The following is a 13,791-nucleotide window of genomic DNA, read 5'->3' as shown; positions in this document are numbered from 1 at the left end:
CCCCCCCCCCAATCCAATACGCCAGCACTCGACTACCAGGCCAGTCTCGTCCTGGCCTCAATTTCGGTGGTGTTGATGACAAGAACACTAGCTGCCTAGCCGAACATTCTGTTTCGCCATTATCCTTTGCTGTGTCCTCAACTAAGCCGACTCCTTCACTGAGGCTTCTTTTGAGCAGCAGCACCACCAATGTACTTTCGGACGTCCGTGGCATCTACCGCCTGTCGACCAAGCCCCTTGATGGTTTCCCAGGCCTGTCTGGCAGCAGGGGGAACATTGGGGTTTTGGACTTGTTGATCAATATGGGCCGCCCCTTGCGAGAAGGCACCTTGGATGAAGGAACTCTGGTGGAATCTTGCTCTCAGAAAAACGGTGTAGATGCCCAACAGAATCCATGATCCCTTGCTAAAGGTCACGGCTGAAAGGACCAAGCGGAACCACAAGAGAATTTCCAAGGCAGCCACCAACATCATCGAGCTGTCATAGTATTCCTTGACAAATCTTCCAATGGCGGTCGCAAGAGGAGATTGAGACTTGGACGCTCCGGGAGAGGTCGGGGTACTCCCTGGGGCCACCTTGGGAGGAGAAATGGTGGGGATAATGTTGGTACGGGTATAGGTTGCGACATGGAAGATCGAGTAAACAGAGAACGGCAAAAGAGCCAGAGGAATTTGTCTAGAGTAAAGCCAGACCAAGCTGATGACTAGAACTTCTTGTCAGTTTGTGGAATTCCGACGGTCAGAATCGTACACATACGCAAGTATTGCACATTCTCGTCGGAGAGCAAGAGAATGGCTGTGCGACCAACTGGGTCACCTGGCTTCACACGGGCACGATAAGCCTTGAAGACCACGATTCCGTATGTTGCAACGGCCGAGACAAAGGCGAGTCTGTAGGTAAAAGCTGCCCACTTGGAATTGTAGTTGAAAGTGAAGTAGGAGAGGCCATAACGAAACACCGAGAGCAGGAGGGTAAAGTGGCCGAGAAACCAGGCACTGTGTTGAAGTCAGTCAGCCAGCTCTTCTCAGAGATGTTTAATGGATCCTCTTGCTCACAATTGCAGGGTAGTGGCGAGTCGAGTTATCCGTTCGCCGAGAGAGGCATTGGGAGGAGGTGGAGGAGGAGCCATTGCTTCAAGCTTCTGAGGGAGTCAATGGAGGGGCGGTCAAGATGCGAGGAGGAGATTGTTGTTGAAGAGGCGAGACTAGAGTATTTGGGTGGTGAGAGGCGGACGAGAGGAGGACAGCTATGTACGCAGCAACGAGGCGGTGGCTGCGGGCAAACGGGCAATGTGTAAGAAGCTGTTTGAAGCAAGAATATTGCAGCTGAGGAGGAGAGGAAGAGGGAAGAAGATGGTGGGAGTAGTGGTGGTGGTGGTGGTGGTTCCAAGGTACCCAAGTTGGGCGGAGAAGGAAGAGAATTGGCAGGTTAAATAGGTACAGTAAGGCAGTAAGTTAGCAGGTTAAGGGACCTTAGTAGGTTAGTGCTCATAGGCGCTGTGCAGGGCGTCGAAGCACCAGCTACAGTGTATTTAAGTCCACTGACTGAACTAACTAGTCAGTTCGAATAGTTTAGCTGGCACTATAAGCTACAGGTGGCTTTTTCACGCGGCGCAATGATGTCAACCCCCTCGACGCCGCAATCCCAGCTGCGTCCAGCAACCTCGAACGACGCAGCCACCTCGATGACCAGCACGACCTTCACTACGTCAAAACTGCCCACTATTTGACCTCGGAATCTTCCTGGCCGCCGACATCATTCCATCATTGATCATGATCTCCTTGCGCCGCTTGCCTCATGCACATGTCAAAAGCCTACCTGCCTGGATGTCCGTCCGTCCTCTCCTCCTATCCCACTTCACACACTCCAGACAGCTCCTTTCCAAGGACCGGATAACTCGTTTTGACGGATCATACTTGCGATAGCCTTCCTGCCAGCCCGGCTCGCCTATCTCGGTACCTTATCTCGTCATTCGTACCATTGATCGAGTGCCCCAATTACTCGTAGAGTTACAGTACCACTCTGCGCAAAAGGGAAATTCGTCCAGTGACCCTACAAAACATACGACAGAGTTTTTGGCAGCCAGCACAGACCTAGAAGGAGGCCAACTTTGCTTTCTTTTTATCAAAGCATGCTTATACCCTTCCTACCCGGAACACAGAATACTACCATATGCTCAAGGAAATATACATGATTGCAGTGAATGAAGGTCCTAAGCCCTTCCATCCACATAACTACCGTGGTGACTTGGATTTGCTAAACCCGGACCAGACCAGACTTTTTTGGCATTACGCGCAATCCAAGGACTTTCCCCTTTGAACGTCGCCCTCGATTGGAGGGATTCGTGTATGTGATTAAACGTAGCGACTGCAACAGCCCCAGTCTGTCACTTGCTTTCAGACAATACCAACTGAACCTGCAAGAATATAAAAATGAAGGTGGTGTCAGAAAACAAGGTATCGCCATCGTCGTCTCGTCGCTGAGCTGAAGTGCAAATAGTTGAAAAGGGAGGGCCAGGCCAAACGTCGGCGAGAAGCTGGTTGCCGTCACCTAACGGAGTGAGAAGCCCTTCCTCTTGCCCTCCTTCTCGATAGGTCGACCTTGTTCGATGCGAGTTTTCTTCTCCTCGAGCTCAGCACGTTGTCTCTCCAGCTGTTCTTTCATCTCGCGATGGCGGGCGAACAGCTCTTCCTCGCTCTGCTGCAGCTTGCTTTCCTTTTCTTGTACCTTTTGCTGGAAGACCATCTTCATCTCTGCCTCCATCTTGGCAAGCTTCTGTTCGTGCAAAGTCCTCTCTTCCTCTTGCTTCACGGCGGGGTTGACCTCCTTGAAGACACTCGGGTCTTGAGAAACACCCATCTGGATGAGTTTGTCGGATCGGTAGTTCTCGTACAAGACGTTGTTGGTGTGTTCCTTGAGTTCTTCCATGTGTGTTCGGATCAGCATTTGTCGAAGCTTGACAAAGTCGCAGTGCTCCTCGTTATCCACCTCGATGATACCCCATGGGTAACGACGGCCGCGCACTTTTCGACCTTCAGGGTTGGTCACTTCGTAATTGGCACCCACAACGGCGAAAGGAACCTTGGACATGATCTCTTGGTTCTCGGCAATCGTCTCTTCATCGTCAAGTTCATATCTTGGACCTTCGAAGATCTGGATCGAGTGGTGGGAGATGTCGGCCAGGATCTAGCTAGGTTAGCACACCACTATTCTACAGTCAACACAGACTGGAGGCTCACTCTTTGCTTGAACAGTGCCACCTCTTCATCCGTCAGGGTGTCAGCCTTTGCAATGACGGGAATGAGGTTGACCTTGGTGTGTAGGCGGCGCATGACTTCAATGTCCAGGGGCTTCAAAGAGTGGCCCGTAGGCTGAATGAAGTAGACACAGGCGTGGACTCTGTTGTCAACAATGTTCATCCGGTTGACCTTGTTCTCGGCCTCGAGGTATGCATCGTATCTCTGCTCAATATTTTCCACAATAGGCCTCCAAGAATCGTCGTTGTTGACGAAATCTCCAAAGCCGGGTGTGTCAACTACTGTCAACCTCAGTCGAACGCCATTCTCTTCGATATCGGCACTGATGGACTGAATGGATACAGTCTTTGGGATAATGTCCAGGCTGGGGCCTTTGCGCTCGCGTGGCGGGTAGAGAGAAGTGTTGAAGAGGGTGTTGATCAAGGTAGATTTTCCCAGTCCAGATTCCCCTGAGACATGTCAATCCCGGTTGCGCAACACCATCTCCTCGTCTTGAACCTACCGACAACCATGACGTTGAAGTTGAAACCCTTTCTGACACTCTTGCGGTGCCACTGATTGGGGAGATTGGCAAAACCGACATAGCCAGTCAGTTTTCTTCTAACCACATTCCTCATATCATTTGCGGCCGCAGCTGCGGCCTTTGGATCTTTGGAGGTGACAGTCTGTGCAGCGTTGGCCCCCATGGGGTTGCTTTCCTTGACATAGGGGGATGCCGGTTTGCCATTAGGAACGCTGGGGGAAGGAGAGTTCCGAACACCGTTGGGTGAGACTGCAGCTGTGTTTGGAATCAGGTCAGCCATATTCGTCTGGGAAGTAGTAACTTGAATTGTAGGCAAGGTGAAGTGGAAAGTTTGTCTCTCTTGACGATCAGCGACATCAGACACCTTCGAGTCCGCGCCTGGGCTGACCGCACCCCGGAACACCATTGCCACCATTTTCAGAAGTTGCGGTCATGCAAATCAAGAAAGATGTAGATTCAGAGGCCCCAGAAGGCTTGCAGAGAGACGGGAGAAAGACGTTGGATGAGGAAAGACAAAGACTGGAAGAGCGACGAACCCATGTTTCAAATGGAAGAAGTGTAGATGTGAAGACACGAGGTGAGAAGTGAACCAAGGCAACTGCGACCTGGAAAATGTCAGCATGCGCACACACGAAATGAGGTATGACAATCATGCGACGGGATGCGATGTCAGTTGTGCCTGCGAGGCAAGGGGCCCCGACGATTTTCGGGAGGCTTTGACATGCATGGACGGAGAGGGAGAGTGCGGACGTGGACATACAGGGTGATCCGGGCGAGAATCCTGCCGGTGATGGCGATGCTGGTAGGCCTTTTCGAATGAACGAACGTGAGAAGGAAGCAGAGACGCTCGACACAAAGAGAAGCAAAAAAAGGACACGCGGAGGAAGATAGACTGCGTTGTCTGATGGATTCGCAGGATGTTGGACCGTTGATCTGTCTGTCTTTCGCTGGCTGCACTCAAGCAACGGTTGGAAAAAGGGGATCACGCCAAGTCTGAATTGGGCAGACCGCACTAACTAGTACTGGCCGAGTGCGACGCCCGCCGCTGATTGGCCAAGTGCCCCCGGAGCTTTTCCAAGGTTTAGAGTGGTTTAGAGTCCGCCGTCCCATCTGCTGCACATCTACTGTACCAACCCCTGATCCTTCCCCGGCCCGCCCTTCAAGGGCGGCGATATACGAGTACGGGGCCCGCCGCCTGATCGACGAGCAGAAAAAGTGTATTAAATTACTAGTTTTGTCCGTACGAGGACAGCCCTGAAGAGCCGAAGATTTTGTGCATTATAGTACAGTCTATGTGTCTGTCATCGCCTGCCATCCAAAGAGCCTCGCCGCAGCTCTATTTAGGGTATCTCCAATATCTATATTTCCACGGCAAAAGGACGCAGTCTGTACCCAGAGTGCTGCAAATGTACACAGATATATTTACATCACCCCGGATCCTTCATCTGATCGTATCCGCTCCAGCTGCTTCAACAAGTATTGGTACAGGACAAGCATGGTTCCGCTTTGGACGCTTGTCCACACAAATCGTGGGCCAACGCCACGAAACAAGCCCGGCACGCCCTCTCGTTTGTAGATGAGCCGCAGCCCCGTCGTCACCGAGGAGGTGTCCAACGTAGGAGCTGTATGAGGTACAGTTCGAGGTCCCGAGTGGATCAACCGTGTCTGTGACTGTGAGGTCGGAGGGTTCTTCGTCATCTTCTCGTGGTGGGCTGCTTGACTGTGTTTGGTATGGTTATCTGGGGAGATCTGGGTTTGTATTCTTGTCTTGACCACGTCCAGCGGACAGGTCATGACACCCGCGAGGCCACCCGCCGATACTGCAGTCAAGACTTCCAACCCAAAGCCAATGTCACTCTTTCCACTCCATTTCTGTGCGAACTTGCGCTCTTGTTCGTAGAATGCGAATTGCAACGCTGAAAATGGGAGGTCCCTCACAATGGTGGCCTTGTATCCCGAATAAAGCGCTCCAAACCCTTCTGTTCTCGCTATCGTCTTGGCCGCATCCCAGGTAGATTTATAGTTGTATCCGGAATGGAAGAAGGGATTATTGTATCGCCCTTGGAGTTGCAGTCGGGTCTTGAGGACTTCGGAGGGGACATAGACAATCGACGCTGCGAAATCGGCGAGAAAACCTATTCTTCGTTAGTCACTGAGCCGTTTGCCGGGCAAGCCAGCGATCATACCGCTTGCAAGGTATGCAAGAGACGGGTTCATCCCTCTATCGAGCATGTGTCTCTTGCAGTATTCATAGGAACCAAAGAACATAACCGTGCCCGGGAACGAACCCAGCATGGCCGCCGTGAACCCTCCATAGAGGCCTCTCCTGACGCCTTCTTGTCGAAAAATCTTGACGTATGAATCTGACAGACTGGAGTATTTCGGAGGGAAATGAGGATCGCCTTGTTGTCTCGTCTTGACTGTGTCTAATGAGTGCATGAGGATGTCGCCGCTCGTTCCACCGATTCCACCAGCGAGCATTGACTGTGCTAAATGAGCTAAACGAACAACACGAACACAGGGTAAGGCAGCCATACATGGAGGTAAGGGGGCCTCTTCAGCTCATCGTCAATTTCCTCCTCCGCCAACTTCTCCATTGTTCGTTGGCGTTTAATCTGTCGTGCGCTGTCGATCTCAAATTCTGACTCGGCGGAGCCATTGCGTTGAATTTGGACAGAGTCTCTGCGTGTGCTATCTTGAGAGAAGAGGTTGGAAAGTCGAGAGGTTGCACTCATTGTAGGGCTTCATGCCCCGTGGAATCAGGAAGAAGACGAAAATCAGACAGGAAGGAAGGAAAGAAGGTAGAAAATACGTGCTGATTGAATGCCTGGATTCCCTCCGCATATGAATCTCGCCGCAGTTGAGGAGACGAAATTCTTTCGGACTTTAATGAGACTTTTGCTCGGCCGTTGCAGCGCAACCGAGCCTCATACTCGGCCCTATTCGGCGCCGCCCACAGCCTCGCCGGAGGTAAAGGGCTTCACACGATTCCCACGGGAGGAGACTTCATCTCTGTCACTTCACTCTAAAATTTCTCTATCTACATAGAGGCATTCTAATACTAACCTAAAGAGCCTAGCCTTTGACGGCGACGCCATCCTAGAAGATCACCCTTCCCTGCTCGATGTTTCAACTGGCGGGGACCTGCTTGGTATTGGAATTGCTGACGAGCATTCTGTTGTAAAGATAGCTCCAGTATATGATGATACTTGGGCAACCAACACTGGCTTTGAAGATCTCCAAAGTTAAAGATCCATGTACCAGCTTTGGGGATCTCACTCCGACAATGTCAATACATCTCCTCCGTCCAGCAAGGAAATGTTCTAAGAAGATTCGGCGGAGCACTCCGCAAAGATCCAGAAAGAAGGAAAACTTCTGTCCCGATCAGTCTTTGAAGTGTCTCGTCAGGTGCCGAAGGTCTAGCGTACTTGTGTTTGAAGGGTGTTGTGCAAGGAGGTCTGGGACCTCTACTACCACACCATTCTTCTCAACTGTGATGAGACCAAGTTATGAGACTTCGGACGCTCTTCGCTCTACGGCGAGCCTCTCAGAGTTGGTTATGAATGCAGATCTCGACCTTGGGAAGACTGTTACGGAGTACCCCCCCCCCAGCGCGTGACCAGCGTACCCGTCATTTACTCCCAACCAGTCTGTCAAAGGTCAACGATTTATCTTTTCCATTGAAGGGTGACTCACTTGGCTCACAGTCATCAGCGCATACAGCTTGATGAAGTCATGGCACCAGCCCCAGAGAATTGCCACCGGCAGAAAGACGACATCCCTCCAGTTCTCGCAGAAAAGAGGCAGTCTCTTTGCTATTTTGGCAAACAACCACCAGATGAGGAACCATGCGACCCATCGCCACTGCTTTTCATCTGGAGGAGCGATTCGCAGCCAGAGTCGCCAAAGCATAATGTCGGGAGGGAGGCCATAGTTCACGAATCCGGACAAATACAACGAGTAGGTGCCCCAGGAATACCTCCTTGGTCCTGATCAGAATAGCCCAAAGATGGAGGGAGTTACCTACCGCCAGTTTCTGAAGTTCCGTAAACTTCTCCAATTACTCCTTGGATTGCTCCTCTGCCATCGAACAAATCTCCAGAGCTCGGGCAGACTCGTACGGAATACGGTCTCAACTTGGCACTCTGGGTGGCATTGGACATTGATGTCCCAACCCTTCTCCAGTAAGTGACGTGTCCAGTAATTGTCATCATCAGCATTCAACTTTTGACCGTTCCATGTCTCCGATACAAACCCCTTCAGGAACTTAGGGTCTTCCACTATGTCCGACCGAAAGCCAGCCAAGCGTCCAGATAGACAGGAAATTGAACCATCTATCGTCAAGGTCGCTAGGTTCTCAAAATTTCGACGTGCAATATAGTCAGCGAAGATCCAGTTGATTACGCGTTCCGAGACTGATCCAGCTGCCAGGCGTCTAACTCGTTGGGAAGTTCCAACACCACCCACCTTGTCTCTCTCGAAGGCGGCAAGCATCCACCGAAAAGTATTCTCGGGAAAGGCTATATCGTCGTCTGCAAACACGATGATTTTGTGTGCTTCCTTGCGGACCCGTGGAACACGAGCGATGGCAGTGGCAAGTTGCTCCCGTTTATTGGCAAAAGGAGTCTGAGATACGTGGATATGTATATCATCATGCCTCTTGATGATTCCGTTCGACAGCGTGGTGACCAGGTCGAATGTGTCAGGAGGAGTACAGATCGATATATGCTGAATTCCAGCTCGTACATGGCATTGCAACCCCTCCGAGAGAGCCTTTAGCTCTTTACCCAATGTGGCAATCACGACCGTCACATCGGTGGGCGCAAGGTTCGGGTTTTCTGGGATACGGATTGGTTGATATCTCAGGTACGAGACACCCTGAATGATAAGGCGGAGATACTTAAAGATGCTAAACAGGTCATCAACAGGGTCACTCGCGGCTGCGTGTATGGACTTACAACAACACCATGAAATAGAGCAGGGCTCGATCGTCCATCGTTGGCGAGGCTGACTCGGTAATCTTGTCGGTCGTTAAGCAAAACCACGATCGACAGATTGCCATGGCCCAGGGCAAGAGTTCTCAACATAGGGCTCAGGGAACAGAAAGCATTATCATGGCGAATATATCAACGCCGCGTTCGGCAAACACACGTCGAGGAAGGCTTAACAAGACGATGTATTTACTGCATACGTGGGCAATTCAAGCAAACTTGTGCTACATCGTCTGCGATGTCTGTCATAATATGACGATCCTTGAATGTGGAATGTCCTTGAATTTGCGAAATACTCTGACATGTTCCGGATGCCGTCGCTGCCTCATTACAGGGTTGTCGTCATTGAATCACTGTAGAGTTTCGACTCTGTGAGGCGATGTGAATGGCAACCCCTGGTTTTGCTGAAGGGAGTCATCGACCTTGCCTTCCAGATCAGAGTCTCTCGTACCTTGAAGCGAGAGTGTGATCTGCATCTTTATTCAAACAGAGCCATCGCTTGTCCGGTGACCTCGGCAGAGTCATATTGCTTCTCGACATTCACGGCGATGGAATTCTTAACAGGAGAATACTAACGTGGACCAGCGTTTGACGTTATTCATTACTTTCTGCAACGTCACCGAATAGCCCTTCAGCTCCGTTTAATGAACAAGGTTCATTTCACTACCGTACATGACAAAGCAAGATCCTGCCATGGAACATATATATACAAGGTCTCGCTCAGTCGACAGTCAGAAGCTGCTCCATGAAAGCCCCAATCTCTCGTTCACGGTCGACCAAGTGCACCTCGAGGATCCAATGTCTCTTGTTACCCTTTGCGTCGGTCTTGCTCATGGACTCGCCATTTCCCTCGGTGATGTACAGTGCGATCTTGTCGTTGGGGATACGCTCATGCGGAAACGACCCGACTAGATGTCCGGCGATCTGGCCCCCAAATTCCCACCCGGCATTTCGTGCCTCGTTGCAGGCTATTTCATACAGTTGACCCCCTGTCATTTCGGGATTGTCGTGGTAGCGTGCCTTGACCGTGTTCCAGACGGGATCCAGGGAGTCGCGCAGCTTCTTCTTCACTGGATCGTCGCCCAGGACGAAAGTCCGGCCAAAGTCAGCCTCCCACGCCTCGAATACGGGGCCCAGGTCGACGAACAGAATATCGTCGGGCTGGATAATTCGGTCGGGCGGGTTCTCCGCATACGGCATGAGTGTGTTGGGACCGCTGCGGACAACTCGCTTGTGCCAATGCGTGCGGACGTTGTGGCGTCGAGAACCGAGCTCGTGGATCTCGTTGCTCAGGGTCTTTTCGCTTATGCCAGGACGTATGAGGTCTCGTTCTATCTCATGGAAGAGCTGGAGTGCCATTTCCTGTGCCTGCATGAGGTGGTTTGCGCGCTGCTGCTCGGTCAAGGTGGACATGTCCGTCGCCATGGCTGCAATTTATTCTCCTTGAGAGGGGGTTTGAGCTTATGAAAAGAGCACCCGGACCTTCAGGAACGGTTTGGATAGTGGCTCTGCCGTGATGGCTGTGGACAAGAGAAGGTGATGACTTGCGAAGGAGCTTGACGTTCGAGTATCTCTTCGGTAATGTTCGGGATGAACTACCGGAATCGGAGGGGCGAGGGCGAAATTGCGGGGCAGACGCCTCTAGCGGTAAGACGAACTTGCTCAATACCGTATGGTACAGGAGAAAACGATGTAACATACCAAAACATCTGACCGAGAAGAACACCTACAGTACCTATATAGCACGCCCTTCGCCCGTCTACCGAGTTGTGTTTTCTGACCTTCACAAGACTGAGCCACTTCCCTCCAGTCAGCAATGGACGACTCCGAGCATATCGCTTCCAAACCTGACATGGGTCGCGCACAAGTCGTCACGTCCGACTTCGCCCAAACCATCTGCTGTCCCTACCACGGTCACCTTGAAAAGGCGACGGAAACTTTTCTCTTTGAACATCTCAGACGTTGTGGATGGACCGAAGAACAATTAATGGCATTGGACAGGCGTTATAACGATGCAGAATCCCAAAGTTGCATTCTATTTGGAGAGGAAGAGTCACACGAGGAGAGGGACTACAAATTGCAACGCAAGCTGCAGGATGCGCTACAACAGCGACTGCTCATTGCCAGAGCAATGGGCGCTACGCAACCTCATAACGACGACTGTACCGACGAACCCGGACTCCAGCAGGGGGAGCCGTAAACGAGGAAGGAGAAGGGAGGGGGGGTGGGGTGAAAGTTGAAACTTGACTGGGTCGGTCAATACCACATGTAGCTAGCGTTTGTTCAACATTACATTGTTGATCTTCTTATAATATGTCAACCAACCGTCAAAGTCACTTGTTGCACGGAATGGTGCCCTCTGTACCTATGCTTACATGTAGTTTCTGTATCAATCCATTTCCAAGATGTACGCGACTTGATCTGAACGTTCCGACGATGAGTGTTCCTTTGCCCACCAATTGCCATGATACGTCCACCGGGCAGCTGCTTTGCTGGTTCGGACTTAGGACATCTGGCATGTAACAGTAGATATGACGGAACTGCAAGATATAATGTGTGAATGGGGGGGGCTTTGCTGAGCGCCAACCGTGAGAAAGGCCATCGCCATGATCCATATCAACACCACGCGAATGCTACAGACATCCACGTCTATGTTTGTGGGCTCCTGGTGACGAGTGCAGCAGCTCTGAGCAAGCATCACAGGCCCTGTGGGCGTGTCTCACTGTGTCCTCAATCCAGTCTTTTGAGCTTTGGTGTTTATAGTGCTCTACAAGATATTGATAGAGCATAGTACGATTGGATCTATTCGTGGTTTTCCTTGTCCAATTTTCATGTCTCGACTTGTCAGACACCAAAACCTATCTGTGACTGTCTGGATTTGCGACGGTAGAGTAGAATATACTGTCGAGGAGGATTCGCTTGTGTGTCCTTTCGACAGTTTGCCCTCCAAGCACCTTCGCCTTCTACAGGTATCCTCTCTTCTAGGCGTTCAGGTACAGGGCGACTCTGCCATACTACAGAGGTCCAATCATAGGCTTTTCCAATGTCCCACTCCCCATCATTTTGTCTAACCGTGAGAGGTTGAAAAGGTTCCTCGTTCTCTGTAGAAGGGTTCCAGGGGAGGCCCAGACTATATATGTGTCTAGCTATCTATAGGTAGCCAAGGAAAGGTCTGAGAAGGCTGGTGAAGCCTATAGTGAGGCCCTCGCCTACTCTAGTTTCTGACACATTTTCGTAGTATGTTGCACGTACTATTGGTCCAGGCGTATACAAAGGGGTATGACAGAGTCCCAATAGACCTATATGTGGGTTATAGTACCAAGTCCACAACTGGATGCAACTCTGGCGTCCTTGGATTTGAGCCGACGAAGATTCTATACTTTCAAGCCCTCCATTGAACAGTTTCTCCAAGTTCCCACACTTACGGGGAGAGAAATTAGCATCTTATGAACTCGTCCAACTGTAAGTGAAGTGATCATCCTCTGCTTCGTCTCTGTTATTCAGTTCCCGACCTCCGAAAGACTGCCATATTTCGACGTGAATCTCGACGCAGGTACTCCCCCCCCCCCTTGTTCAGCTTCTAGGTTGACTCGGACTCGTAGGTCGGTGGCGCAGTGAGCGCAGTATAAGAGGTCCAGGCTTCTCGTCCGACCGCTCAAGCAGCCTACTCGAAGCAAAAACGCGTCTATAATTACCGCGCAGATTCGACGCTGAGCGTGACAGCAACCGAATTTCTCGAACTGATTGATTGCAGGCAAGAGCCTTTCCCAGATAGAACCAGCAATGTTGTGGATCGAAGTTGTCTCCAACATACTCGGTGGTTGAGCTGATAGGGATACAGATAGTTGGTAGACACCGTGAAGCAGAAGCTTCCCCTTGACAACTCGAGCGTCGAGATTCTCCGCGTGCTGATACCCCAATTCACCGCTCCATTTGCAATTGTGGTGTAACTCTGAAAGATGCGGACCGTACTGCGGGCCTTTTTCATATCCCCTCAGAAACGCATCCACTTTGTTTCGACAAAAAACATGAGAGCTACAGTCCCAGCACCGGATTGGGCCAATGTCAGCCGCCCTATTCTGATGCTTGTTGGGACAGCGGTATCGTGAGGACTTTTGCCAGTTGTATAGGAAATTGCAGCAGAAGCATGCCATCATCTCGGGTAAGTCCTCCTCCAGAAGCAGGAGGAAGCGTCGTTTTTCTCCGAAGTCGTCCCAAAATTTCGGGTCGAATTTGCCAATGAGAGCACGGTGATTCCATTTCGAGGTAGTACTTAGACAGGCGATGGAGCTCTCTGGCAAAAACGAGACGACATGCAGTAGAATCTCCAGCGGTAGCGTCCCCAAGGTCGAGTTTCGTATTTCCGTCGGTGGCCTCTCCAAAGTCGAGGTCGATGTGGATTCCATTCGCACTGGGGGCAAAGGCTTGAACATGATTGCGAGGCAGCGTCTAACTCGTGACGAGATCCCGTCTTCCGGGGGACGAAGTGAGTACTTGGTTACGTCGCTTGATATAATATTTAGGTACAGGATAATTGGAATTTCATCGACCGCCGTGAGCTTGTTCCCAATATGTCGGAGCGATGAATCTCAAGAAGATAAGTAGGGAGTCAACAGGCTTATAATTATCACAGGTAATCAAGAGAACCAAGAAGGAACAGGCTGCACCGGGCGGCTCCATTATTCAGCCTCAACCTTCGGAGCACCAGGGGTCGCAGCCTTGCCAAGCCAGGCCCTACCTTGATAGGTGTGGATATTGACAAGTGTATTGGTGGATATCCATGGCATATTTTCTTGTACACTGACTCACCGTCCTCCTCAAAACTCTCTTGTGAACCAACACCCTGCGCCTCTTTTGCGCCTTATGAACCACGACGCAAGTTACTCGCTGGTTGGCCCGCTGCGGTGACGCAATTGGCCACGAGGGAGGTTTTTGGCTGACTACGAGAGACGGCAATCCAATAGCTGAACCTCTTGAGCGCATAGGTCCTCCGACTGGAAGTTCCCTGGTCAGTCGCTTA

General features: G+C 51.1%; 6 protein-coding genes across 6 annotated transcripts; 1 reads left to right on the top strand and 5 right to left on the bottom strand.

Annotated features, from left to right (window-relative positions):
* Positions 1-155: 155 nt before the first annotated feature.
* On the bottom strand, positions 156-1,129 carry PV08_06918 (uncharacterized protein; the record flags this gene model as incomplete). The annotated part of the gene is made up of 3 exons (XM_016381251.1): positions 156-703; positions 757-995; positions 1,056-1,129. The coding sequence occupies 3 exons, from the start codon at positions 1,127-1,129 to the stop codon at positions 156-158; spliced, it is 861 nt and encodes a 286-aa protein (XP_016234353.1).
* Positions 1,130-2,550: 1,421 nt separating this feature from the next.
* Positions 2,551-4,060, bottom strand: PV08_06917 (uncharacterized protein; the record flags this gene model as incomplete). The annotated part of the gene is made up of 3 exons (XM_016381250.1): positions 2,551-3,186; positions 3,240-3,706; positions 3,760-4,060. 3 exons carry the CDS (start codon positions 4,058-4,060, stop codon positions 2,551-2,553), a joined length of 1,404 nt encoding a protein of 467 aa, XP_016234352.1.
* Positions 4,061-5,202: 1,142 nt separating this feature from the next.
* On the bottom strand, positions 5,203-6,515 carry PV08_06916 (uncharacterized protein; the record flags this gene model as incomplete). Its single annotated transcript, XM_016381249.1, has 3 exons — positions 5,203-5,915; positions 5,967-6,264; positions 6,318-6,515. 3 exons carry the CDS (start codon positions 6,513-6,515, stop codon positions 5,203-5,205), a joined length of 1,209 nt encoding a protein of 402 aa, XP_016234351.1.
* Positions 6,516-7,415: 900 nt separating this feature from the next.
* Positions 7,416-8,776, bottom strand: PV08_06915 (uncharacterized protein; the record flags this gene model as incomplete). The annotated part of the gene is made up of 4 exons (XM_016381248.1): positions 7,416-7,430; positions 7,477-7,762; positions 7,808-8,689; positions 8,739-8,776. The coding sequence occupies 4 exons, from the start codon at positions 8,774-8,776 to the stop codon at positions 7,416-7,418; spliced, it is 1,221 nt and encodes a 406-aa protein (XP_016234350.1).
* Positions 8,777-9,491: 715 nt separating this feature from the next.
* PV08_06914 (uncharacterized protein) lies at positions 9,492-10,196 on the bottom strand (the record flags this gene model as incomplete). The annotated part of the gene is made up of 1 exon (XM_016381247.1): positions 9,492-10,196. The coding sequence occupies one exon, from the start codon at positions 10,194-10,196 to the stop codon at positions 9,492-9,494; it is 705 nt and encodes a 234-aa protein (XP_016234349.1).
* Positions 10,197-10,587: 391 nt separating this feature from the next.
* PV08_06913 (uncharacterized protein) lies at positions 10,588-10,971 on the top strand (the record flags this gene model as incomplete). Its single annotated transcript, XM_016381246.1, has 1 exon — positions 10,588-10,971. The coding sequence occupies one exon, from the start codon at positions 10,588-10,590 to the stop codon at positions 10,969-10,971; it is 384 nt and encodes a 127-aa protein (XP_016234348.1).
* Positions 10,972-13,791: the final 2,820 nt, after the last annotated feature.

Source organism: Exophiala spinifera (genome assembly GCF_000836115.1).
Source record: "Exophiala spinifera strain CBS 89968 unplaced genomic scaffold supercont1.5, whole genome shotgun sequence".
NCBI lineage: Eukaryota > Fungi > Ascomycota > Eurotiomycetes > Chaetothyriales > Herpotrichiellaceae > Exophiala > Exophiala spinifera.
Note: the sequence above shows the minus strand (reverse complement) of the source record. Positions and strands in the feature narration are given on the sequence as shown.